The sequence below is a fragment of the Fusarium phalaenopsidis genome, assembly GCF_050370095.1.
Source record: "Fusarium phalaenopsidis strain FUZ10S chromosome Unknown contig_32332, whole genome shotgun sequence".
Lineage (NCBI taxonomy): Eukaryota > Fungi > Ascomycota > Sordariomycetes > Hypocreales > Nectriaceae > Fusarium > Fusarium phalaenopsidis.
Window position 1 is genome coordinate 577,923 of NW_028145391.1, and position 22,809 is coordinate 600,731.

At 50.9% G+C, this 22,809-nt stretch overlaps 7 protein-coding genes and 1 non-coding gene across 8 annotated transcripts; 3 read left to right on the plus strand and 5 right to left on the minus strand.

Moving 5' to 3' along the window:
- Nucleotides 1-1,310: 1,310 nt before the first annotated feature.
- LRP88_13176 (major facilitator superfamily domain-containing protein) lies at nucleotides 1,311-3,113 on the plus strand (the record flags this gene model as incomplete). The annotated part of the gene is made up of 5 exons (XM_083249553.1): nucleotides 1,311-1,481; nucleotides 1,531-2,008; nucleotides 2,067-2,502; nucleotides 2,563-2,804; nucleotides 2,860-3,113. The coding sequence occupies 5 exons, from the start codon at nucleotides 1,311-1,313 to the stop codon at nucleotides 3,111-3,113; spliced, it is 1,581 nt and encodes a 526-aa protein (XP_083093887.1).
- Nucleotides 3,114-3,423: 310 nt separating this feature from the next.
- LRP88_13177 (aromatic ring-hydroxylating oxygenase subunit alpha) lies at nucleotides 3,424-4,952 on the minus strand (the record flags this gene model as incomplete). The annotated part of the gene is made up of 4 exons (XM_083249554.1): nucleotides 3,424-3,427; nucleotides 3,724-3,812; nucleotides 3,863-4,088; nucleotides 4,141-4,952. The coding sequence occupies 4 exons, from the start codon at nucleotides 4,950-4,952 to the stop codon at nucleotides 3,424-3,426; spliced, it is 1,131 nt and encodes a 376-aa protein (XP_083093888.1).
- Nucleotides 4,953-8,417: 3,465 nt separating this feature from the next.
- On the minus strand, nucleotides 8,418-9,722 carry LRP88_13178 (PP2C family serine/threonine-protein phosphatase; the record flags this gene model as incomplete). The annotated part of the gene is made up of 1 exon (XM_083249555.1): nucleotides 8,418-9,722. One exon carries the CDS (start codon nucleotides 9,720-9,722, stop codon nucleotides 8,418-8,420), a length of 1,305 nt encoding a protein of 434 aa, XP_083093889.1.
- A 1,854-nt stretch (nucleotides 9,723-11,576) lies between these two features.
- Nucleotides 11,577-12,955, minus strand: LRP88_13179 (uncharacterized protein; the record flags this gene model as incomplete). Its single annotated transcript, XM_083249556.1, has 6 exons — nucleotides 11,577-11,913; nucleotides 11,974-12,004; nucleotides 12,057-12,121; nucleotides 12,171-12,288; nucleotides 12,340-12,715; nucleotides 12,773-12,955. The coding sequence occupies 6 exons, from the start codon at nucleotides 12,953-12,955 to the stop codon at nucleotides 11,577-11,579; spliced, it is 1,110 nt and encodes a 369-aa protein (XP_083093890.1).
- A 2,167-nt stretch (nucleotides 12,956-15,122) lies between these two features.
- On the plus strand, nucleotides 15,123-16,737 carry LRP88_13180 (S-adenosyl-L-methionine-dependent methyltransferase; the record flags this gene model as incomplete). The annotated part of the gene is made up of 5 exons (XM_083249557.1): nucleotides 15,123-15,515; nucleotides 15,569-15,695; nucleotides 15,766-15,865; nucleotides 15,917-16,374; nucleotides 16,424-16,737. 5 exons carry the CDS (start codon nucleotides 15,123-15,125, stop codon nucleotides 16,735-16,737), a joined length of 1,392 nt encoding a protein of 463 aa, XP_083093891.1.
- Nucleotides 16,738-16,906: 169 nt separating this feature from the next.
- Nucleotides 16,907-18,571, minus strand: LRP88_13181 (Zn(II)2Cys6 transcription factor; the record flags this gene model as incomplete). The annotated part of the gene is made up of 5 exons (XM_083249558.1): nucleotides 16,907-16,912; nucleotides 16,962-17,228; nucleotides 17,282-17,726; nucleotides 17,784-18,303; nucleotides 18,358-18,571. The coding sequence occupies 5 exons, from the start codon at nucleotides 18,569-18,571 to the stop codon at nucleotides 16,907-16,909; spliced, it is 1,452 nt and encodes a 483-aa protein (XP_083093892.1).
- A 554-nt stretch (nucleotides 18,572-19,125) lies between these two features.
- On the plus strand, nucleotides 19,126-19,241 carry LRP88_13182. The gene has a single exon (XR_014475205.1). It is a non-coding gene; the product is annotated as a 5S ribosomal RNA (ribosomal RNA).
- A 245-nt stretch (nucleotides 19,242-19,486) lies between these two features.
- Nucleotides 19,487-21,874, minus strand: LRP88_13183 (glycosyl hydrolases family 31-domain-containing protein; the record flags this gene model as incomplete). Its single annotated transcript, XM_083249559.1, has 1 exon — nucleotides 19,487-21,874. The coding sequence occupies one exon, from the start codon at nucleotides 21,872-21,874 to the stop codon at nucleotides 19,487-19,489; it is 2,388 nt and encodes a 795-aa protein (XP_083093893.1).
- Between the last annotated feature and the right edge of the window lie 935 nt (nucleotides 21,875-22,809).

Consider the following 22,809-nt stretch of genomic DNA (forward strand, 5'->3'; position numbering starts at 1 on the left):
TGGTGCTGAACCTCGAGGACACGGAGTTGAGGATGTCAATCACGGATGTTTTCCACGCTTGTGTTCAGGGAAACACCTTGCAAGGAGAGCTCGGGGTTTAGACTGGGGCTGATAGGAATACTTCAGCACGACGAGATAGAGCCTTCAAGGCTTATCAGTGCTATCGCAAGATGAGGAGATTGCCAAACAAACTACACTCTCAGCTCTCTTACACAAGCTCAAGTCCTGCCCAAATACAACCCGGAACTTTACATGTTCTAAATAATTGCGAGTTAGGCGCTGAAGATACGAAGATGGCTAAGTGTTATCGACCGCCGAGCCTCGAGATGGGCATCACCGGATGCAGGGAATGTCTTCTGTGCCGTTGCAAGAGTCTCAATGCGTATCCTAGATCGAGCTCGTAGCTAGGTATGAGTTCATACTCTTCTAACAACTCACGCCATCATCACCAACTCAATTGACTCCTATGCCTGAACAGAGTTCTGTCCCTGATGATCCTGACCTCCCCCCACGTCCCCTTGCCCGACTCCCCGTGGCGATAACCTGGGGGCCCGGACAACCTCCTGATACCAAACCCGGACGCGCTGGACCGAGAAACTTGTCCGTGATTTCCGTCCCCACCCCCGCATCTTTGCCCATATCGTCTATCTCAAGCCTAGCCTCTCCCTTTACCCCGCGTCTTGGGATAAGGCTAATGTGAGCACTAGGAAGTCTGTGGCGAGACCGAGACCCATGGTCGACGCCCAATCAGCTGAGTCCCAAGTGCAGCTTATCACTATTCCAACCCTTGTCGGTACCTATCTCGGAGGTACCGCCGACACTACGAGTCGTGGCCCCAGTCGGATGACCCAGTTTCTCTCTATCAGGGACGAGGGCTTTCTCGACTAGGTATCGCGGGGGGCGTCGTACAGGAGTGGGAACACACAAACAAGTCTCCAATCGTGTCGTTGCCGATTTGTCCATGGTGTCCGCCCTCAGTTCTCCGCCCTCCTGGGGAAACGAGCACCAACATGTCAAGTGTGTGTGTGTGTGTGTGTGTGTGTGTGTGTGTGTCGGCCAAGCTCTGCCTCGTCCTTGTTTAGCACAGGGAATAGAGGAGAGTCTGGCCATCTCCTCTAAGGGCTCGCTATCCAAGACCTGGTCGAGGTGAGTTAAAAAAAAAAGGGCTCGAGCATTTCTCCGTGTTTGGCATTAAAAACGGCGCGGTGTCTCCGCATCCTGACTCGGTGAAAGAAATCGATCGACACTTCAAGAACCTCTTTCATCTTTCTTTCCTTTTACATTAACTTGTTCAATACCAAATAGTCATCATGTCATCCAAGTCTATTGATGACCAGCAAAAGGTCGACATGGAAAAGGCAGAGAATGACACCGGCTCCTACCGTGTGGCATCCAACACCACGTACGATGCGCATCAGGACGTTTTGGGTGCTGAGGATATCAACCCTGTCCTCATGGCCAAAATGCACCTCGTCAATGACGTACGAAATTGGCACTCCCTCCTTCAAGAATGCAGCTGACTCCTGATAGGCAATTGACGAGATCGGCTGGACAAGCTTCCACCTGAAGCTCTTCTGTCTCAGCGGCTTCGGCTACGCCGTCGACTCCCTGGTCGCCGTCCTTCAAGGCATCGTCGCCGCCCAGGCCTACGCCGAGATCGGCTATAATGGTTACCCGACCGGTCTCACAATTGCTCTGTACGCTGGTCTCCTGGTCGGCGCTCTCTTCTGGGGCTTCGGTGCAGACATGGTCGGTCGCAAGATTGCCTTCAACACCACCCTCTTCATCACGTCCATCTCGACCATCATCTCGGGAGCTGCGACTCACTGGGCCTTCTTCGGCACCTTCATTGCCTTGCTCGGTTTCGGCGCCGGTGGTAACTTGGTGCTTGATCCTACCGTGTTCCTCGAGTTCTTGCCCTCAAAGAAGCAATGGCTCGTCACGGCCATGGCTACATGGTGGGGATTCGGCCAGGCTTCTGCAGGATTCATCGCCTGGGGATACTTCTGTAAGTTGTCTTCTTCCTCCGCAGAGTCGTGATGGTTGCTAACGGGATAACTACACAGCCCGGAGCGAATGGAGCTGCGACCCCGCGGACCCTGCTTCGTGTACTTGGCAAAACAACAAGGCCTGGAGACTCATCATGTTCACGTCTGGAGGCATCATTTTTATCATGTCCATCATCCGTGTCATGGTGATTGAACTCACAGAGACGCCTAAGCACTTGCTTGCCCATGGAAAGGATGAGCAGCTCGTGGAGGAGCTCCAGGCTCTCGCAGCGAAGCACAACAGGCCTTGCTCCCTGACCCTCGCCCAGCTGCAGTCACTTGGCCAGGTCGAGACAGAGACGACACACCAAGGTGTTGGAGAGTTTGTCCGGGAACTTGGAAGCCATCTCAGGGGACTTTTTGTCACCCGAAAGATTTCCATTTCCACCACTCTGATCTGGTTCTCCTGGCTGCTCATTGGTCTTGCATATCCCCTATTCTTCATCTTTCTTCCGTAAGTCACCCTCAATACTGGATCATTCATGATTTGGAAACTGACAGCCTGTGTTTTCAGAGCCCTCATCAGCAGCCGCGTTCCAAGCGAAAACCCGTCTCTCAACACGACTTGGAGAGATTACACCATCACAAGTCTCTGTGCCTCCATCGGGCCACTGATCGCTGCCTACCTCGCCGAGCTCAAGTTCCTTGGACGAAAGCACACGATGGGAATTGGTGCAATCGTCACGGCTGCCTTCTTCTTTGGCTACACCGCCGTCAAGACTTCTGCCCAGAACCTTGCTCTGAGCTGCTGCATTTGTAAGATATACTTTCCACGGTGTTTCGAATCCTACAAGAAACTAATTCTTGACAGCTATTTGCATCAATGTCTACTACGGAACCCTTTATGCGTACACCGCCGAGGTTCTCCCCTCTGCTCACCGTACCACTGGCAACGGTATCGCCGTAGCACTGAACCGTATCATGGGACTCCTCTCGGCAGTCATCGCCCAGGTTGCCGATACCACATCCGTGACTCCTCTGTACATCTGTGCTGGGTTGTTCATTGTGCTCATGATTGTCTCGGCTCTTCTGCCATTCGAGCCCCGAGGCCGACGAGCCTCTTAGAGCATTATATCTTGGCAATGTATATGGTTTAATGTGGGTGGGAATTTTGGGTTTTATTATTCTATTGAATGTATGTTGTACGCATTTCGGCCACATTCCGATGGCTTTGTGGTGGGATGAGAGGACTACTTGTAGATGTTTATACAGCTCCCCATGAGAAAACATTGTTGAAAACGCTCTTGAAAAGTGCTCCTGTGACAATGGTGACATTTCTAATGATAGAAATAGTCAGTGAGCACACGATGTCTAATCAATTCGCTATCTCCTAGTCAACTGTTGTTGGAGATGCCTCGAATTTTCTCTACTTAATTCAACTTTACGAACAACTTGGTGTTGGAAATAGGTGAAGTATCAAATTTTCGTCAAATAAACTAAATTAAACAAAGGTATGATAACTAAAGGCCAAAGATCTGTCACAAAGAATGGTACATGGCGGTATTCCAAGCTGATCAATTTTGGTATGCGCTACATAATCTGCTTTTACAACTTGCCACTCTACCAAGACAACTGTTCCGACGCACCATCACAAGCCCCCATATCCAACTTTGCACAGAACGCCTCCTCCTCCTCAAACTTGCCCGTCTTCATGGCGGCAGTCGGTGGCGGCGACGCAGGCCAGATATCATGCCCTGCCTCCTCTTCTCGAGCACGGTGCTCCATGACCACCTGGCGAATAGTCTCCTGGAAGAAAATGGGTCCCTGAAATGTGTTAGCCTCTACAAGATTGCTGATGTCAAGAGAGAGCATACCTTTTCCTTCTCGGGGTGCAGCTGGCCGTTGATGAAGATCCCACCCTCGAGGTTCTTTTGTGTGCCGTTGCAGAGATCTTTGTCTTCCTGGAGAACCTGGTTAAAGAACTCGTTGATCCTCTTGAAGTTGTCATCGTCGGTGTTGTTGTGCCGGAAGACGTCGTACTCCATCAGCGTCTTTCCAGCAGACATGGGGATGCAGCGCATCATGTAGAAAAAGTCGGGTCTATTAACTTGATCAGTACAATATTCGACTAGATTAAGCAGAGGAAACTCACGTCACGGTGAAGCAGGCGTTGGGAAAGAGGAAGCTGCTCGCAACTTGCATTGTCGTGTCGGTCTCGTCCTTGTTCTGGTTGAAATGCTGGATATGTCCACCCTTGGTCTCGACACGGTACGCAGCCAGGTTCGAGACGGCATTGACTCCAGGATGTCCTGTAGGGCAGTGGTAGCACTCATTGTAGTTATCCGCAAGAGTCTTCCAGTTGTAGTCGCCCTCCATGGTCCATGTGTGATCGTAGTGGTAGTCGTTCATCAGATCATACGGAGCCAGACGCTCCTGCGTGTCGACACCATCAAAATCTTCCTCCCAGGCGATGCTCGGCTTTCCGGCCTCTAGGTTTATCCAGATGAAGCCCTTGGCGTCAATGCGCAGGTTCACGGGAAGGAGGTTATGCTTAGTCTTGTCAAAGTCAGGCACCGTCTCAAAGCGCGGAGCTTTTGCCAGGTTGCCCTTAAAGCCGTAGGACCAGCCGTGGTACTTGCACGACAGGATGGCAGCATTGCCGCAGCCTTGGGTGACGATAGGAAAAGCACGGTGGCGGCAGACGTTGTGAAAAGCGTTGATCTGGCCGTCACGATCCATGACGAGGAAGAAGGAGAAGCCGGCTTCTGTGAAGGAGACGTAGTCACCGGCCTTCTTGAATCGCAGCTTGTGTGTGAGGAGGATCCATTTCCGCGAAAAGATGGCTCGGCGTTCAAGCTCGTACATGGCGGCGGAGCGGTACCATGATGCAGGCAAGGCCCGAGGCTCGTCGTGAGAGGACGAGTCTTTTTGAGGGGTAGACTTGACTCCAAAGAAGCCAAACATGGTGATCGATGTGGTGTTTGTGATGTGATGGTGGGTTTTGTTCTGACTAACTCAGTTTCTAGTGGAGATGGTTACGAAAGGTTGCTGGTGAGTTGCAGAGTGTCTAGTTGGGAGTCGCAACACAGAGGCGGGCTCTCAATAAATGCTTCACAGAAATGGGCCAACTGAGTGCAACGCATTTGCGAAATCGGGATAGCGACATGACACGCGGGATGGCAAAAAATGGGTACTTGAAGACACAGGTATCCATCCCTCGAGTTTCTTTTTAGTATCTTTTGATAGGTTGTTGCTGGTGGCTTTGGTGTTAGCCTCATCCACCGGTACGCTCACTATGACAGACTTGTCGGCCAAGTACCTCATCCTCATCCATCCACACCAAACGAAAACTCCACAGATATCGAGGCAGGGCGGATCACGGACTGTGGAGAGAGGAGGATACGATAGCCGACATACTCCGCAGTTGCTCAAGATTCCCAAGGCCGAGAACAGTGTCAGATGATCAAGGCGGGACGAAGCCGCTCATCTCTCTTCCGCCACGAGACAAAGCCTGGACCGAGCATTAACTGTCATATCCCCGCGTTTTCCATCGTTGGGCTTGGTCGTGTTTCGAACAAGGGAGGGACGCCATGCGAGGTCGGGCCAACCGCTAATCTCACGACGGAAAACTAGATTAAAAACTCCGTGACTCCGCCGGGAAGCTATCACCAAGTGGGACGCGGAAAACTATGTAAATCTCCGGGCGATAACACAAATCAATCAATTACATTGCGCGTCCCATTCGTTCACAGCCTCGAATTGACCTCGGCTTTGTTTGATACAATCTCATATCTATCGCGGCTTCATTCCATTCCCATATCATCTGCTCAGCCTCTTGATACCATCCAGGCCGAGCTGTTGAACACGGAGAATCACCGTCCCCCATACGACTCCAAATATCCGACACCAAGATATGCGCTACCCACCAGGTGTCTTGGCTATTGGTGCCCGCAGATAACGGGAAATTTCCCCTCTTTCAGCACACGTTTCGTCGTCGAAGGAGATGCGAGACGGCGGGAAATGGCAGCGATCAACACACATACACATTATCATTCATATCCTCTAATATCTCTAACCTCAAGCCACAGAACCAGCTTCTCTCACCGCGGTCCAAATCCTTAACAGAGCCCCCTCAGGCCCAGTAACAGGGTCCTGGCTGGGAAATGGCACCCCGCCAATCTCATCGACAAGCTCCCTCCCCTCCAGCGGCGCCTTTCCATACTCGTTGCGCCATTTCGGCGACCCATCTGGGTACACGCCAATGTAGCGATACTTTTCGCTCTTGTCCTTGGTCCTGTCTTCCTTGCCCACTGAAGCGTGCGCCACCCCCGCTGGAACCACTACCACGTCTCCCGCCTTGACGTGACATTTGACACCAGCGCTCGCGTCGTCCCCAACGCCTGCGCCAAAGATCAACTCAGATTCGCCTTGGAAGACCCCTATTCTGTGTCAGTGGCCCATATTATGTATCTTCTGTGAATCAAAACACATGCCGTAGCACTCGTGGGTGTTGGGATGGAAGTGCTTCGCTGTAATAGTCCCCCATGTGCCCTGGTACTGTCAGTCTTGCCCATCACCCTGCCGCTGCAAGCAATCTCACCTTTTTCGTCCAGCCATGGCTCTCGAGCAACTTTGTAGTGCTGGCTTCGTCGTGTGGCTCAGGGAGCACCCCTCGATAGACCAGCACAGGGAACACATTGTTCGGGCAATGAGTAGTTGGCTTCACAAAATGCGTCTCGGGATTGGCCGACATGTTTAATATGGGCGATGCAACGACAGTGTTCATTGATAATAGATTCAAACACCAAGGATCGGGGGCGAGAATCTATCTTCTAATGTGAATGACTATTCCGATACTAGTTGAAAGACACTATTCTCCACCATAAGCAGCAAGGAAGCGACGGCTAGGCCTTAAATACGTGAAATCCCTTCAATAAATCAATCGTCAACTTTGACCGTAACAGGTATTACTACCGGCTGCCAGCGTCATTCTTGCAACAGTTGTGAGTCGTGAGGGGAACAGCCTATTTCATCGCCGAGAAATCTCCGCACCGAACTCCTTCAGCCTTAGCTTTGAGATGTTGGCTTGTCTCCAGCCCAAGTTTCGGTCTCATTGGTCCGTATCGTGTCATAGGCGCGGTTTTATTGATTTCAAGGTTCAATGTATATCTGACTATGTTTGTCGGGTCTGCTGGCTCACTTATCCCATCGGGGGTCGGGCTTCAACTATAACAAAGAACACATTGACTATGCTTGTCAAGGTGTGAAATGAAACGGTCATCGCTTGCAGAGGTGTCGAGTTAAAAACTGTTCAAAGGACACATTATTAGGTTTAGAAGTTGCAATAACAGTACAGAGTCCTGAGTGGCCTATCTGCCACTCCTCCCAAAAGCCCTAAGATTGCCACCAAGAGGAAACCACAAGGCCGCTTGGGTCCATAATTCCAACAGAGCCCTAAGTCCAAAACAATCAGCGACCTTGGGTCGAGTCTGGAGTGTTTGGCGGCGCCGGCGGCTGTGGCTTTCCTGGGGGAGTAGAGCTATTCATGGTAGCCTGCCTTCCCCCGAAAGTCTCGTCAGTCAATGTGTTGTGCTAACCATCGATTGGGTGTGAGAGCTTGTTGGAAACTTACTAGTAGAATGAGTGTACCAAGTCGTTCCCTCTTTAGATTCCTCCTTGAGGTGTTTCAGCGAGAGTGGGTGGTTATTGATTGCCAGGAGCAGCTGAAAGTGTCAGATTTTGGAAGGAGTTGGTTGGATTTATACACGTCGTGACCTGTTGGCAGCCTTCAACTCAAGTCTAGGATGTTGCCTGTAACGTGTCACAAGAGCGCGTACTGTGCAGTACGAGAAGCAAAGCCAGTTGTCTTGGCATCAGGCAATTGCAAGTCTTTTGCTCTCTCAGAGTAAACCCCCACATCTACCTTACAGCCCTCCAAGGCTCTCATAAATGTAATTGGTAATACCGAAGCTGATGGTGGTCAGGCCGTAAGCTGAGCCTGCTGCGTGCTAAGGAACTGGGCGAAAAGTTCAGATGACAAAACGTGGGGAAAAGGTGACGAGTCACAGTTGAGGCGAAAACTGAGGAGAAAAGAGAGAAGAGATGCCAATGTGCCAATGTGCCAATGTGCAAGTCGACTGGTCATCTTGGAGTGGTGGTATCAGCGTGAACAAGTCTCACTGTGAGGGGTAGATGCCAGCCAACTGGTGTTGGTTCAGTCCTGATTATCATTCTATTGAAGGACTTTGAAACATGTTCGCACTTGTTCTATTAATATATATCAACGACAGCGCTCTTTTGTCACATGAACGATGCTGAAAACCACCAGGTTACAATTTGTTGCTCTTTCTCGACCTTGCGCCCAATTACACGCCTCCAACCGAATAAAATACATCCCCTGCCTTGCCAACCCGAAACCAAGTTCCTTCATCAGGCCTTGCAGTTGAAAAAGGCAACCTGCACAGTCGTGTCATCTCGTAGGCGTCTAGCAAACGGAGCGGCAAAAGCCAATCGGCCTGCGACCAACTCATGATGGTTTCCACCGAGCGAGTTACGCAGTAAACTCACAGCAGCGTTGTTGTCCTCAGTTGTCAATCTCTCCCCAGCAAACCTGTAAGTCACTCCCTTCCAAAAGTGACCAAACTCGAATGGTGCGTACGTTGGTTCCGGTTCATTCTTCGTGTCCCCAGCTGTTCTCGAATCCACCCACTTCCCCACGATATCGACGGCTTGCTGATTCTTGAGCGTGTACCACAGGCCGTCAGTTGCCATGATTAGAAAGGAAGACTTGTTCGGGTCGATCTTCGTAGTCGTCACAACCGGCTCAGCTGTCAGATATGGCGGAGTTTTGAAATCATGCTTGGGTGTCAGAGGTGGAATGCCGTAGAATCTCTTGACTGCGTCCTGCTGAAACTCCAAAGGCCACTTCCACCGGCCATCACCGAACGCGCGCGAAACCATCATGCCCAGAACCCGCCCATCTTTAACAATGTTTTCCTCCCCAGGGTGCTCCTTGGCAAGTCGAGCAACTTCATCCTTGTTGTCGCCAGTTTGATCGACTGACAAGGGTATCGCCTCCCACTTGCCGTCTGCTCCTCTCTGTCCCAGAACAGCTCTCGAATCGCCTGTACATGCCACGTAGAGGTTGTTGGTGGAGGGATCGTATAATGACAGCAGAGCGCATGAGCCGGCATAAGCAACGGCCTGTTTCTTGATTTTGTCCTGCAGTGGCTCCGTGCTCTGTGCCGTATCCAAGGCTGTCTTAATAATCAAGTTGTCGAGGTTCACAAATGCTGCTGCGATGGCGCGCTGGACATCCCCATCGGGTATGGGCTCGCCCGTCGAAGCTGGTTTGAGTTGGCTCAAGGTTTGCTGTACATGGGGTATGAGTTGCTTTTCCAGCAAGTCTGCAGTCTGCCAGCCAGCATGCCCATCGAAGACGCCCAAAGCCATCCACCGACTGCCGTCATTCCACGGCGAAGGAAATTTCCCATGGGCGAACCTATCCTCGCACGGCGAGTTGGAACTCAGTTGCGTGCCGTCGTATCTGTCAACTCCGGGAATGTTTCTGACTCGAAAGGAATATGCTTCCTGCGATAAAATCCGCGTTACTTCGTCTTTGGAGGGGCCCGGCTCGGTGAATAGATGCGCAGTTGGTGCACCGGCGAGACTGGGCGCATCGTCGTGGGTGGCCACCCACCACCAAAGTCCTGGCACAGCAACCGCACCCGCCATGGCAGCGTATGTTGCGGTCATGTTCATATTCGATCCCAAGCGTGAGGCCTTGTTTGAGGAGAATGCCCTGAACCGATTCCGCAAGATCGGCTTAGCCGTCAAGCGTGCTGAGGCCACGCGCCATGGAAACATGGCCGCTGGTTTGTGACTGAATAGCACAAAGAAGATGACAAAGGCCGATAGCCAACTTCAAGTCCCACCAGGTCGTTCGTTCAAAGGTCGTGATAGCCCTCGTATCGTCTTGATAGACGTGAGGAACAAACAGTCGAAGGTCGGTGTACCAAATCAATCTCTGCCGTGAAGTCAAAGGATGGAAAGAAGGGAAAACAAAAACGGCAATGTCTGACCTCAAACTTGTCTTGTTGTGACCAGTCATGTGATCAAGCATGTGTTCCTCGAGGTCGTCTGTGCCTGGTTCTGACAGCTTGGCAGGACCCCTTGTTGACGGGGCCCACCCGTTCCTGCCTTCTTTATGGCGGAGAGCCATCCCTGGGTCTCAAGTGCTCACCGCTTCAAAAGTCTCACAAATGGTCGACACAAGGTTTCAGGCTTGAAATTTGGGCATGTCACTTCCTCCCTTGAGAAAAGCTATCGTTACTCGAGTTTCAGCCATGTTGAGCCACCTGAATCAGTTGTCGACCAGTTTGAGACAAACCTGGGGCCCCAGACTTGGCGGAAGTACCCATGGGTCTGCAGAAGAGGCGAAGGCCAATATGGTATCCAAGCACGTGAGGGCCAGATGAATTTTGTTTAAGCTGTTCAGCAGGATTGTCGAGCGGGTTTATGACTCAAAATTTTCAAACAATATGATGTGAGGCTGGTTGATGTGACGTGCCTGATGAGTTACCGAAGTACCACAATGCAAACCAACAGCACAAGTTGAGCCGGAGAAGGTTTATGCATTAGCGCAGGAAGCGGCTTCGATGTAATTGTTCTCGATTGGGTGCTTGAACTTGAATGTTTTATTAGAGCTTGTAGTTCGCACAAACTGAAAGATGGGACGAAAATAGGTAAATCAAGCACGTTCGTCATGATATATGCAACGGGATGACAAGACTTAGGATAAATCAAACGTTTATCACCCACTAATATAGTACAGATGAAACTGAAAAAAGAATGGCAATAGTCTTTCTCCGTGCTAATCGACGACGGTTACCAGCAGGATCTAGCTGGAGCTACCCGGTGGAAATGAGAGGTTGACATCTGCTGGCGAATTTTGACAATTGTGCGATATGCGCAAAGCTAGGCATGAGATGAAGGATATACTACTAATTTACATAACCTTCGTAGAGCATTTTACATATTTCAGCTGCCTGGAGCTTTGTTTGTAGGCCGCAGAGTGGTAAACATCGCTTGTATCGGGAGTTTATTAGAGATGTTCGAAAGTAAATGTTATTCTAATACAGGTATAAAATAGACTGAACAAGAATTGCACTACTCTATTGATGGGGGCGTGACGATTTTCCAATAACATGAGAAGAGCTTTCAAGTCGCTTCATGCGGAGTTGAACCCTTCGTGTCAAGGTTGCTCAAGTCGCCATCACCAAAAGCAAATGTACATCTATAAACATGCACTTGAAACGAGACGGGTTGGAATGAAATCAATGGCATAGGTCCTAAAAGGTGCAGTCTCTTCGCTTTTGCTAAATCGCTTAGCACGCCCATCTCTATAAGCCTTTGCTCTGAAACACCATTCTACCTATCCGGGTATTCCTTAGCCTTAATACCCTCGATATATAATCATAAAAACGTCTGCATAAGTATTTTACAATATTGAACAATATTCCAAACAACTCCAACGTGCAAGTAATTTGCTCGCCATGTATCCTCCTTTATTTTGCCCCGCAGCAATGCTCATACTGGTGTGTGAATAGAAGTCTGGTCTGGTGTCTTGGCATGGCCATGTTGGAGGATGCTCTCTTGTGAGTCGAGTTCTGCAGCTCCAGAGCCAAGATACTTGACATTGGACATGTCTCTTTGTGTCGCTGTATGATTTTGTCGGCTCGTACTGAGCTCGATATCCGATCGGTGCTGCCCCGTTCGAGAGGAGCCGTAGTTTTGATATCCCGATGAATTATAGTGCTTGTATCCTCCTGAAGAGGTGTCGAAGGTCCGGCGGCCCATGAGGAGATCGACGAGGGGTTGGAGGACGGGGATGCAGCATGCGATGATGATGGTACTTGCTTCGATGCTGAGACAGGGTTAGTACATCTCTTGAGGTGTTAGGTCTGTGTGAGGTCTTTGTACTTACATTGTCCAGATGACTAGGTCTGAGGTATCATCTACATATTTGTTAGTCCTGTGAACCTTCTCCCTCTCAACTGTAAGACTTACAAGAAAAGTCGGGGCTTGCTAATGATGGAAGTCGAGTGCACTTATAGATGGCGACGATGGTGGAACTAAATGACCATGAGCAACTGATGCCAAACTGACAGAGGCAGCACATACATGGACCCAATGCCCAAAGCAAAAGACAGGGCAATCTTCTTTCGAATGTTCATCTGCAATCGCCACAGAATAACAGCGGGGTACACGGCAAGGTACAGGTCGGTAGTCGCAGACAGTGCTATCGCGAGTCAGCCAAGTCCGCGATGACGAGCAAATGACGCCGACTCACCTCCAGCAAAAATGGCAAAGTTGACCAGAATGTAGGGACTCCAGCACGCCTTTGCGGTGATGGAAAAGTCCCACTGGGACTGGACAGGTTTGCACTGCGCAAACAGGATGATGATGCACACGGCCAAGCTCAGCATGCAGCACCCGGCGAGACCCCAGAGGATGACCTGCTGCAGTCGTCCGGGGTTCATGATGCGCGTCAGCAAGGCGACGACGGCTAGCTTGGGGATGCCAAAAGCCATGACTCCAAAGGGGAATCCCAGTATCGTAAAGAGGATTGCATCTTGCTTCTGCGACAGGGAGAGGGTATCAAAGTGTCTGCCATTGCCCCGACGGACAGCTATTATAGAGAGGGCAACCTGAGTCCATACGAATATCTATTCGCAACTCGCAATCAGTATCATTCCGAGACCCGACAAAGAGGTGAAGCTTACCACCGACACAATCGTGAGCCAGTCATCAAGATGCAAGGCGCCCAGGATCTTTTTGCGAGTGTACACCCTCCCAGCGACAAATATCGTGCTGAGAATAGACACGGTAAGTATGACCCCCAAGATGACCGGACCCTTGTTGGAGTCAAGGTAGGCCTGGGTATGTGTTGGAGCTTCGGTCGCCATTCTCGCCAGCCAGAAACAAGAAAAACAAGTTCAAAGCAGGAAGAATGGAGAAACACAAAAAGAAGCCCCAAAGAATAAACCAAAAGTAAAAAAGAATGGAGGAACCAACAATCGAAAGGGAGGGGAGGGGGATGGGCGGTGGGTAGCGCCCAAAGCGAGCACCCTGTGCCTGATCATGCATGTTGGAACGCCACGAGCATTTGCGCTTCGAGGATCTTCAGCTCGTGCTCCCTCTCCCCATGTCAAAATCCCTTCATATTCAGGTGGACGAACAAGTGGCCATTGTGCCATAGATCGACGCGGGCGGGCAGGAGTTTGAACAATGTTACGGTAGTTGCCCGTTGTGCCCCGAACTGTAACTTAGCAGGTTCCTTCTGACTCGAGTCGGCCGACTGGAGGATCTTACAGGGATAAACAAGGTATCTCATCCTCCTTATGCATGGCTTCAAAGCACAAGCAGCGCTCGGAGCTCAGGGGAGCCGTTAAGCTAAGAACACTAGGGCGGCAGAGGACATGCCGCTCTCGCTATCTGCGGCACGTCGGATGTCAGCAGCGATGGGCAATGGAACATGAGCTCGTGGCAAGAAATCAGCTAGAGCATCATGATTAGTGCTGAACTTTGTGTCTCAAACAAATATTCTAGAAGAAGCAGATATATCATGCTCGTCGTTAAAAGATGAATGTCTAAGCATCAGAGCTGTCAACTCCAGACTCCAAAATTCCCACCCCACATGCAAGCCACTGAAGATCAACTTGCTTCTGCTCGTTAGCCGCGACAGCCGGCACATCCTTTTTCTTCCCCGCCTCTCTCCAGCTGCCAGAGGAGGCTTGCATGAGCCGAGACATGAGCTGGCCTGGCCAGACCAACGGCCCTGATCGACACGAATAGCGTGATGTTCGCCCACCCCGGTTCTGCACCGTTGGTTAGCCTGCGGCTCACAGACCATCTGGAAGCGCGTGCCGAAGCCCTACCCCGGCCCGCGTTGCAACGGCCAAGTCCTCTAGCTAGGGGTCCTTCGAGCTGGAACCAACAGAGGAATGATGCTGCGCTCCTGATGTTTCCGGGGGAGAGCCTCAACTGCTCTAGTGCCGGTGTGATCACCCTCACGCTATCCATCCCGAATAGGACCAGACTGTTTCCAAATTCGCATGGGAAAGCGCCGCGGCTCTGGCGGCTAGTGACAGTCGACGTTTTACTAATTTGTCCTGTCTCTATTAGACCAGCCACTTTTGTCTCCAGTAAGCGCTTAGTGGATAGTTTTCCAACTGCTTTTAAACGGACGTCGCCCTTTCATTCCAGACACCAATGGCAAACGCCTGATGAAAAAAATCGAGGCGATCACAACTAATGCAAAGCACCGACCATCTTCTGTCCCCTTCCCCCAGGTCAAATGCTGTTGGCTATTAGTCTGCGGTTCCGCTGCCGGCATCCGCGAGTCAGGGGTATGGATGCTGACGGGACCCCTGGTCGTTCGACTTTGGAGCTTACGCTACCGACATAGCACGCAGATCATTAAAAAGCATTGTGTTTGCTAATCAGGAAGTCGTCGCTCCAAGCTAAACCTGTTTTGCGCCTCCATGTAGCATCGTGAGACTCCCAAAGCTGGTTCAGGTCGCATCCTGCGCTCGTCTAGTGACCAGGCCATCAAGCACGTTTCCGGAACATTTACGCCTGGCTAAGACCATATACACATGTACCTGCCCCTAAAGGAAGGCTTGTTGCGAGGTTGAAGATCACCTAGTCCCGGCGCAACTTGTCGTCGACACAAAAGCCGTTAGGGGTTCATCCTTGGCAAGGAGGAGAAGGCGCTTCTTTGCGAGGAGTGGCGCGAGGTCCGTCTCCAAGATCGCTCCAAACTGTTACCTAAACGGTCGCGGAGTATGATCCGGTGTCTGATTTCGAACGACATGCGGCGATTTTGTGCCACTATCTCAGGGGGGAGCACCAAGAGCCATGAAGGTAGTCATCATGCAGGAGCAGGGAGATGGACACAAGAGCCAACAGACTGGATGACCCTTACGTGGCCTAGGTGACTTGCAGAAGTGCTTGAGTATTTCTATCTGCAGTCTTCTGTTCCATCCAAAGCAATTAATTAACCTTCTTAGGTACATTCTCTTGCAGTAACCGACACACCTCACTTTATATCTCTTCAAAGTCTTTTTCAATATGCCCGAGACCGTTCCACTCGAGACAAGCGACCTCCCAGAGGTTGTTGTATTCAAGGGAGCCGACGGCCAGGCCGGTGTCCAAGTCATCAGCATCGACGAGGAGCAGAGTGTCAGCTCTGGAAGCGCATCTGTTCATGACGGGGCCGAGTCCGTTACTACACATGACCCCAGTGAAGACTCTGAGAAGTTTTCAGAAGAGGATGTGTCCATTGCCTTGAAGGCTACTAATGCTGATGCCGTCCCTGATCTGATCAAGGAGATCACCGCTCTGGGTGAGACCTTTGACAAGGAGGACTCAGATGCCAGACTGAAGCTCATGGCCAAGGCTAAGAGCCTTTGGCAATCACTTGAGACCCCAAGAGAGACCATGCTCCGACATTGCTGGGCTGAGGTGAGTGATGATGCCCTCTATATCCCAAGCCCATGTCATCTAACACATCTTAGCCTTCTCTCCATTGTGCCTTGACTGCCGGTACCGACAAGGGACTCTGGCCTTACCTTGCCAAGCTCAACAGCCCCTTCAACGTTACCGAAGTTGCTGAAGCAAAGGGGATCGAGCCCGCTCTTCTCTGTAAGCCATCTTATCCATGTTGAAGACACCCATGCTAACCGTGTAGCCCGTCTCCTCCGCCATGTCTCAGCCATGGGATACCTCACCGAGGTTGGCCAAGACCGATATGAGCTCAACAACTTTACCAAGTCCATGGCCTTTCCCTTTATCAACGCCGGATACCCTTGCATGTATGTTCCTCTTCCAACCTCGAGTCCCAACATGATACTCACATACTCTAGTTCCGGTGCATGCCTCAACGCTCTTGGCAAGTTCCACGAGTATGCAAACAACAATGGATGGAAGGATCCCACAGACATCAGCAACTCTCCACTCCAGCACGGATACAGCACAGAAAAGACCTTTTTTGAGCACCTCCACACCAACCCCCCTTACGGCCAGATGTTCCACCTTCACATGGGTGGCTACCGACAAGGTCGACCTTCATGGATGGACGCCGACTTCTTCCCTGTTCAGGAGAAGCTTCTCGACGGTTTCGACCAGAGTGAGGATGCTACTCTTCTCGTAGATATTGGTGGTTCCTTCGGCCATGACATCGGAGAGTTCCGTCGAAAGTTCCCCGACGCCCCTGGACGTCTTGTCCTCCAAGATCTCCCCGTCGTCATCGACCAAATCACCAAGCTCGACGAGAAGATTGAGAGGACAAAGTACGACTTCTTCACCAAGCAGCCCATCAAAGGTACATAACCCTAAACCACCCTCCTCAATTCCTCTAACTTTGACTCTAGGTGCCCGCGCATACTACATGCACTCAGTCCTCCACGACTGGTCCGATGAGACGTGCACCAAGATCCTCAAGACCGCCATGGAAGCAATGAAGCCCGGCTACAGCAAGCTCCTGATCAACGAAAACGTCATCCCCAACACAGGTGCCCAGTGGGAGGCGACAGCCCTCGACGTCATGATGCTGACGCTGCTGGCCTCGAGGGAACGTACCCAGGTGAACTGGGAAAACCTTCTCAGCAAGGCTGGTCTCAGGATTTGCAACATCTGGACTGTTGCCAATGGCGTTGAGAGTCTGATTGAGTGTGAGCTCGCATGAGATGTTACGTGTAATGACTGTATCCTGTTTGAATTAGTTGAAATATAATCAAGCATTTATTGTTCTATGAATCTTGATAAACTCTCAGCTGTCTCCTGGTTTTTCCCAATACTCCATCCAAGTTGAACCCGCTTAAATTACCTATTACATGTACCGTTGCCAATTCTTTTCACATCTGCTCGTGCTGTTCGTTTTGCCGTTCATCTTAGCCATGTTCAAGATACGTCAACAACCCTCCCATCATTGTTCTCGTCTTTTGATTCCGAAATGGCAGCGTATGGCCACTGTCTGTCGTTCACTTCCAACTGTGACATCCTCTCGTGCATTCTGTGCAAAAACCTGGACTCCCTCCCGCCAACGGCAAGCAGGACGCGGGATAATGTGGCCAGAATGTCTCCAGAGCCAACAAGCATGCCATTCCCGCGAGCAGAGCATGGTGTGCAGGCAACAATGTCCAGCATTGCATCTGCTAGTCGGAATACTTTGAGTTCCTGCAGGATACCTATGTGAGCAAGTTTTGTTGCAGTGAGAAATCTTGGCTTACCATGCCATATCCGTGAGCTTTGATGGCAGCGCTCGTCACCATTGAAAAAAGCGAAAGCATTTCACGGCCAATCTTGACTGGAAGAAACAGCGAGAATGCCTGATCATCGGGATAACAAGACATCATGAAATGCTGCGCCGTATACTCCCACAGAAGGAGTCGTATCCATTGTCGCGTAACAAACAAGTCGACTCTTTGGGCCTCGTGAGCAGCTTGATCGTGCGAGTCTACGCACAGATCTGCATGATAAGACACCAGTTTTTGTCGTTCAAGAGGCTCTTGACCGTAGGAAGGCACTGTCAGGTTGCCTTCGAGATATGCAAAGAGCCGTGCTAGTGATATAAAGGATTGCATTAGGTGTTCATCGCCCATATCATTATCGAGATAAGGCATGACATTAATAGCTCGAAGCACAGATGGCAATCCGTGTTGAGCAGAGTATGTCCTATCATTAGAAATCAATTGACTGTTGATTGTCTGGGCTGATACCGAGGTCACAAACCTTTCAGAAATCAAAAGAAGCCAATAAACGCGGAGCCGAAGTGCCCGTTCTCTCTTGCACAAGTGCGAATATCTTTCAGGGTGTCCGAGCTCCAGTAACTGAACATAGGTGATCGCTTCTCTCAAAAAAAGGCCAGCTGTCCGCAGCTTGTTGGCGTTGGCGTAGTAAACGTGGAGAAAGAAAGGTATCAGGACGGAAGCTATGGAAAACGTTTCACGATAATCATACTGCTCCCGAGATTGCAGGCAATCAGTCGCAAATTGGAGTGATGACAGCGTGTTCCGTTGGTTTGTGTGCTCTGAGAGTCGAAGCTGGGCTATTGTGGCTGCGCAGAGTGAAGCTGCCAAGGCATGAGATTCATGGTCTTGGTCGTTTTGGGCTATGTCCGAGAGAACCTTGTCGCAATCAACGACAGGCCAGGTGGAGTATGAATTTTGTTTGAAAACCCCAAGAAAGCGCTTGTAGTCAGCCAGGGGTAGGCGATAGGGAGGCTGCGGATTGCTTTGTAATGAGGGCGTCTCTGACAGTGACCTGCTTGACTCGGCATTTTCTTCAAAACTGTTTGCCGGATGACTCTCGGAATCCTTGATACTCCTCTGAAACTCTTCGACTCTAGCTTTCGTCGCGGTCCTCGGCCCTCCTTTCGGGCCACGCTTCTTCCGGGCTCGTAAGACGGTGCACTCGATGCCTCTGAGCCGGCACTCGCGGCAAGGCCTCGAATCCTCGCATTTGACGCGTCTAAGAGCGCATCCGTCACAGGGATTGGCGTTTCTCAGCTTGGATGACATGGGATGTCGTGCCGTTGATGAATTCGAGTGGTGAAGACGTGGCGGGAGGGAGAGAAGAGGTTCAAGTTGGTCTTGTGTTGCCCCACCGTTCGACATGCTTAATACGACCAGCCAACCACACGCCCATGTTGATCCCGTGAACATGCAAGGACTGACTATACCGACCTCGGAATATTCAACATGGTGCAACAAAAAGTTTTTGATATATGTTGGATGAGATATGCTTTTCTGGTATAGAAATGTTGATGTGATTGAGGTAATTTGAAATTATTAAAGTAAGCTTCGTACTCATATACCCACCTTAGCAGGTAAATAGATAGGAGAGTGAGCCTGGAAAGCCTGAGTATTTAACTAGCGTGAGAAATAAAGTTGAGAACTATCGTGATTTCTGGTCTCGGGTCGTTAGTACACTGAGCATGAAAGCCCAAGTCTACCAAGGCCAAAGCCAATACAATGAACTGCTCGACGACTATCCTTACCTTGTTCACGATGAATAAACGGCTTTGCACCCTCCCCCCCTCATCTTAACCTGATTCCTTCTCTCGCTCTACCACATACGACCATAGCTCGTAGAAAATACGGGATCCCGTCCGCTCTCCCATAGTCAAGCTGCGAAGCGCTGGATTAGTAGTTGGGTCGGTGACGACCAGCGAATCCCCGGTGTTGTATGTTTTTCTTTTTTTTTTTTTTGCCTCCTGGCCTATTTTCTTTTTGACCCTCTCGTATACTTCATAGTTGACGAGGTCAGACTGCGCCTGGAGGGAAATGCGGTTATGTTAAAGGTTGGTTGATGTGGCACTCCGTCACACTTGCACACAGGTGGCAGCTGTCCATACCAGAGCACAGCCAACTAAAGTCCTTCTATCAATTTATTCCGTACTCTACCTATATCTACCAGTCTTCTATCAATCTATTCTATCGGCTGTCAGCCAAAAGTAATTCCATCACAGGCCCAAGCAGCTCCTGGTCCAACCCCAAGCTCATCAACTGCCCAATCTTGACTGCAGTGGGCTGAGACGACTGAACAACGCCCCAGACCTTCTCCTTAGCCGCCATATCCATCTGGTAATCCAGAATTGCGTCCTGGATGCGCTTCGAGTGGTCAAGCACGCTCAGCTGCATACCCTCGCCCAACATTATATAACAGGACTCATCCTCCTTCTTTCGGATCTGGACCACAAAGCCGGGGAGATTGGGATAGTCTTCAACCCAGGTCACTGCTTGCGGTGCACTGACCGAATCGCAGTAGACCTGGAATTTTTTGGGTGCCTCCATCAACGACACGAACTTGATGGTCCACGCTCTGGCGGGCGAATAGCCCTCGATCTCTAGAACCCCCTCGGACTGTTTCCAGCGCAGAAGGAACCTGCGATGCATACCCTTCTCATGGTTCTCGTCGTCCTCAAAACTCTCCCGGATAATGAACTGACCATCTTTGCCAACAATGATGAGAACTTCAAAGTGGTCAGGGTTTCCGCAGCCGTTCCCAGGTTCAGTCTTCTTGTCCAGCGGAATGATGGCACCCTCAGGCGCAAGAACGGGAATCTCGTTGATGCTTCGGTACATCTTGATGTCCCGATCGCCATCATACACCACGCCCGTGAAAATGTCAACGTGTCGACCAGGAGGTACCCAAACGTCAACCGCGGCGCAGTTGGTCCTCGTATCGCGAGGCTTCACGATCGGCGCAACCACCAGGCTCGACCCAAAAAAGTACTCGTTCGGCTTACTATAAGCCTCGTCCCTCTCAGGAAACTTCCAGTAAAGCGGCTGTACAAGAGGTTCATCATTCTCTCTCGATAACCAATTCATCGAATACAAATAAGGAAGCATGCGATGTCGAAACTGCAGAAACTTCTTCATGACAGCCGCAAACTCGGAGCGGTACAGCCAAGGCTCCTTGGACGTGAACTGCCCGTTCTGCGAGTGAAGCCTCATGATGGGAGAAAAGACTCCATACTGCACCCATCGAGCTGCGAGCTCATGATCGCGGTACCCGCCCATGTGGCCGCCGATGTCGTGGCTCCACCACCCGTAGCCGATGTTTGAAGCTGTCGCCGTGAACTCGGGCTGGAACTCGAGAGACTCCCATGTCATGATGCTGTCGCCTGAGAAACCAACGGGATACCGATGGCTTCCAGGACCGCCGAACCGGGAAAAGATGATGGCGTTGCCCTTGCCATTCTGTTGTTCATGGTCCAGGAAATGGTAGTGGTTGAGAAGCCAAAGAGGATCAAGACCAACAACCCTCGAGTACGGGCCCTGCTGCCAATCAATCCACCAAAAGTCGCACCCATCATTCTCAAGACTGCGATGAAGAGTGTTCAAATAAGAGTGCATAAACTTGGGATCAACAGGGTTGAACAGGATCGGCGCTTTGGCAGAAGTGTCGTGCCCAAGATCCCTGGCCATCTCCTCATACAAATCCTCATGGTGATGAACTCCAGCATGAGGATGATCATTCAGAGTAACTTTGAGCTTCTTGTCATGCAAAGCCCTGGCGAAGGCCGTTGGATTCTTGAACAGCTTCTTGTTCCACGTGTAGCCCGTCCACCCGGCGTGAGGGATGTGATCACCGTGAACCTCGTGCCAGTCCATGTCGATGACGGCCACAGTCAGCGGAACCTCTTCCTTCTCAAACTTGTCCATGAGCTGTAGGTACTGCTCGTCCGTATAGGGATAATATCGGCTCCACCAGTTGCCCAACGCCCAGCGCGGCAGAAGCGGCTGCTTCCCCGAGATGGCAAAGAAAGACTTCATGGCGAGCTTGTAGTCGTGGCCGTAGCAGAATAGATAGCCATCAATGCGGTCTCCAGATCTCCGAGGTGATGCCAGCCCAGCCCCGTCCAACAGCATCGACTTGCTGTCATCGAGAACAGAGTATCCAGCCCGAGACAGAATGCCAGGCTCCAATTCGCAGCGTCCATTAACCTCGTCAAGAGTCCTCGCCGTCCCACCCAGGTTCTGAGGAACCTCTCCATACCGCCAATCAGCACCCCAGAGCGTATTCTTGTTGCTGAAGCTGACAACTAGGCCGTATCGGTCGAAGCGCTTCTTGTTATAAGTGACCTGGAACGAAGAGGTCCTTATCTCGAGCTGCTCATCCGTGTTCGACACTGAGAACTCGGGAGTCGGAAACCGTCGATTGAGGGCAAACGTCGAGGGACGATCCTCAAAGACGCCGTCTTCAGACCATTCGTATCGGAGAACCGTGTCATTGATCAGGGTGAAGCGGAAGTGGTCGCCGGCCACGATAGAAGCCGGCTTGGCGACAGGCTCACACGGAATGGTGTACTTGTCCATGTTTCTCTCGATCAACAGTCGTATCGATTCTTGAGATCAATGAATGCTCCCCCGCCAGATGCGAGAGCAGCAAGCCTTCAAGTACCCCGACTCTCTTCTCCACAGTGACTGAGCTGAATGCAGTGGAGAGATGGCTGTGCTCACCCATCTGCAAGCATCATTGGCAGAGTTCGAGCCTCCGGTGAAATTATTCGCCAGAGGCGTGAGAGAGAACGGCGACCTGCATATTCACCCAACGTCACCATGGCGCCAACGTTTTTCTACGTACGCCAGATAAGCAGGCTTTGTCGCAATGGTTGAGCGATGTGCTGATCTCTCTGGTCTCCGCTCTTGGGGTGAACTCTTCGGCATGACTTGCTATTGGCTGACGTGTCTCAGGTGAGGCTAGAGCGTGGAGATGTGGTGTTGAGGGCAGTGCGATTCCCCTGACACTCCATCAGCTAACTATTGCCTCACAGGCCAATGAACGACAGTATTAGACGAATACCTTCTCAAGAAACCTTGTAGAGACTTCATGTTGATTGAACCAGACATGGCCGGCAATCTCGAGGATGCTGCAGGCCAAGACGCTACACTGCGACAAACAGTCACATCTCGGACCGACATCAACTCGACAAGATAGAGCAAGTCCCGTATTCTTCGATGAATAACATAGTCACATAAACAAAGGGCACCATCAAGTGAAATGACAAGGCATGGGGTATCGTCGTTCCTCAGACACAGTCGTACATACATGGATGCTATCCTGTGTCTCCAAAAACATACCGAGACAACATCTGCTCCTTCATGCCATTCTCTTCTCCTCCCGCCCATTCAGTCCTCATCCGTGCCCCGTATCCCAAACACTCTTCCCGACATTGGTTGTGTAATAAAGGCAATAAGCAAAATTGCAGCTCTCGTGTCATAGCATGAGGCCGCGGGTATTACAGAGAACT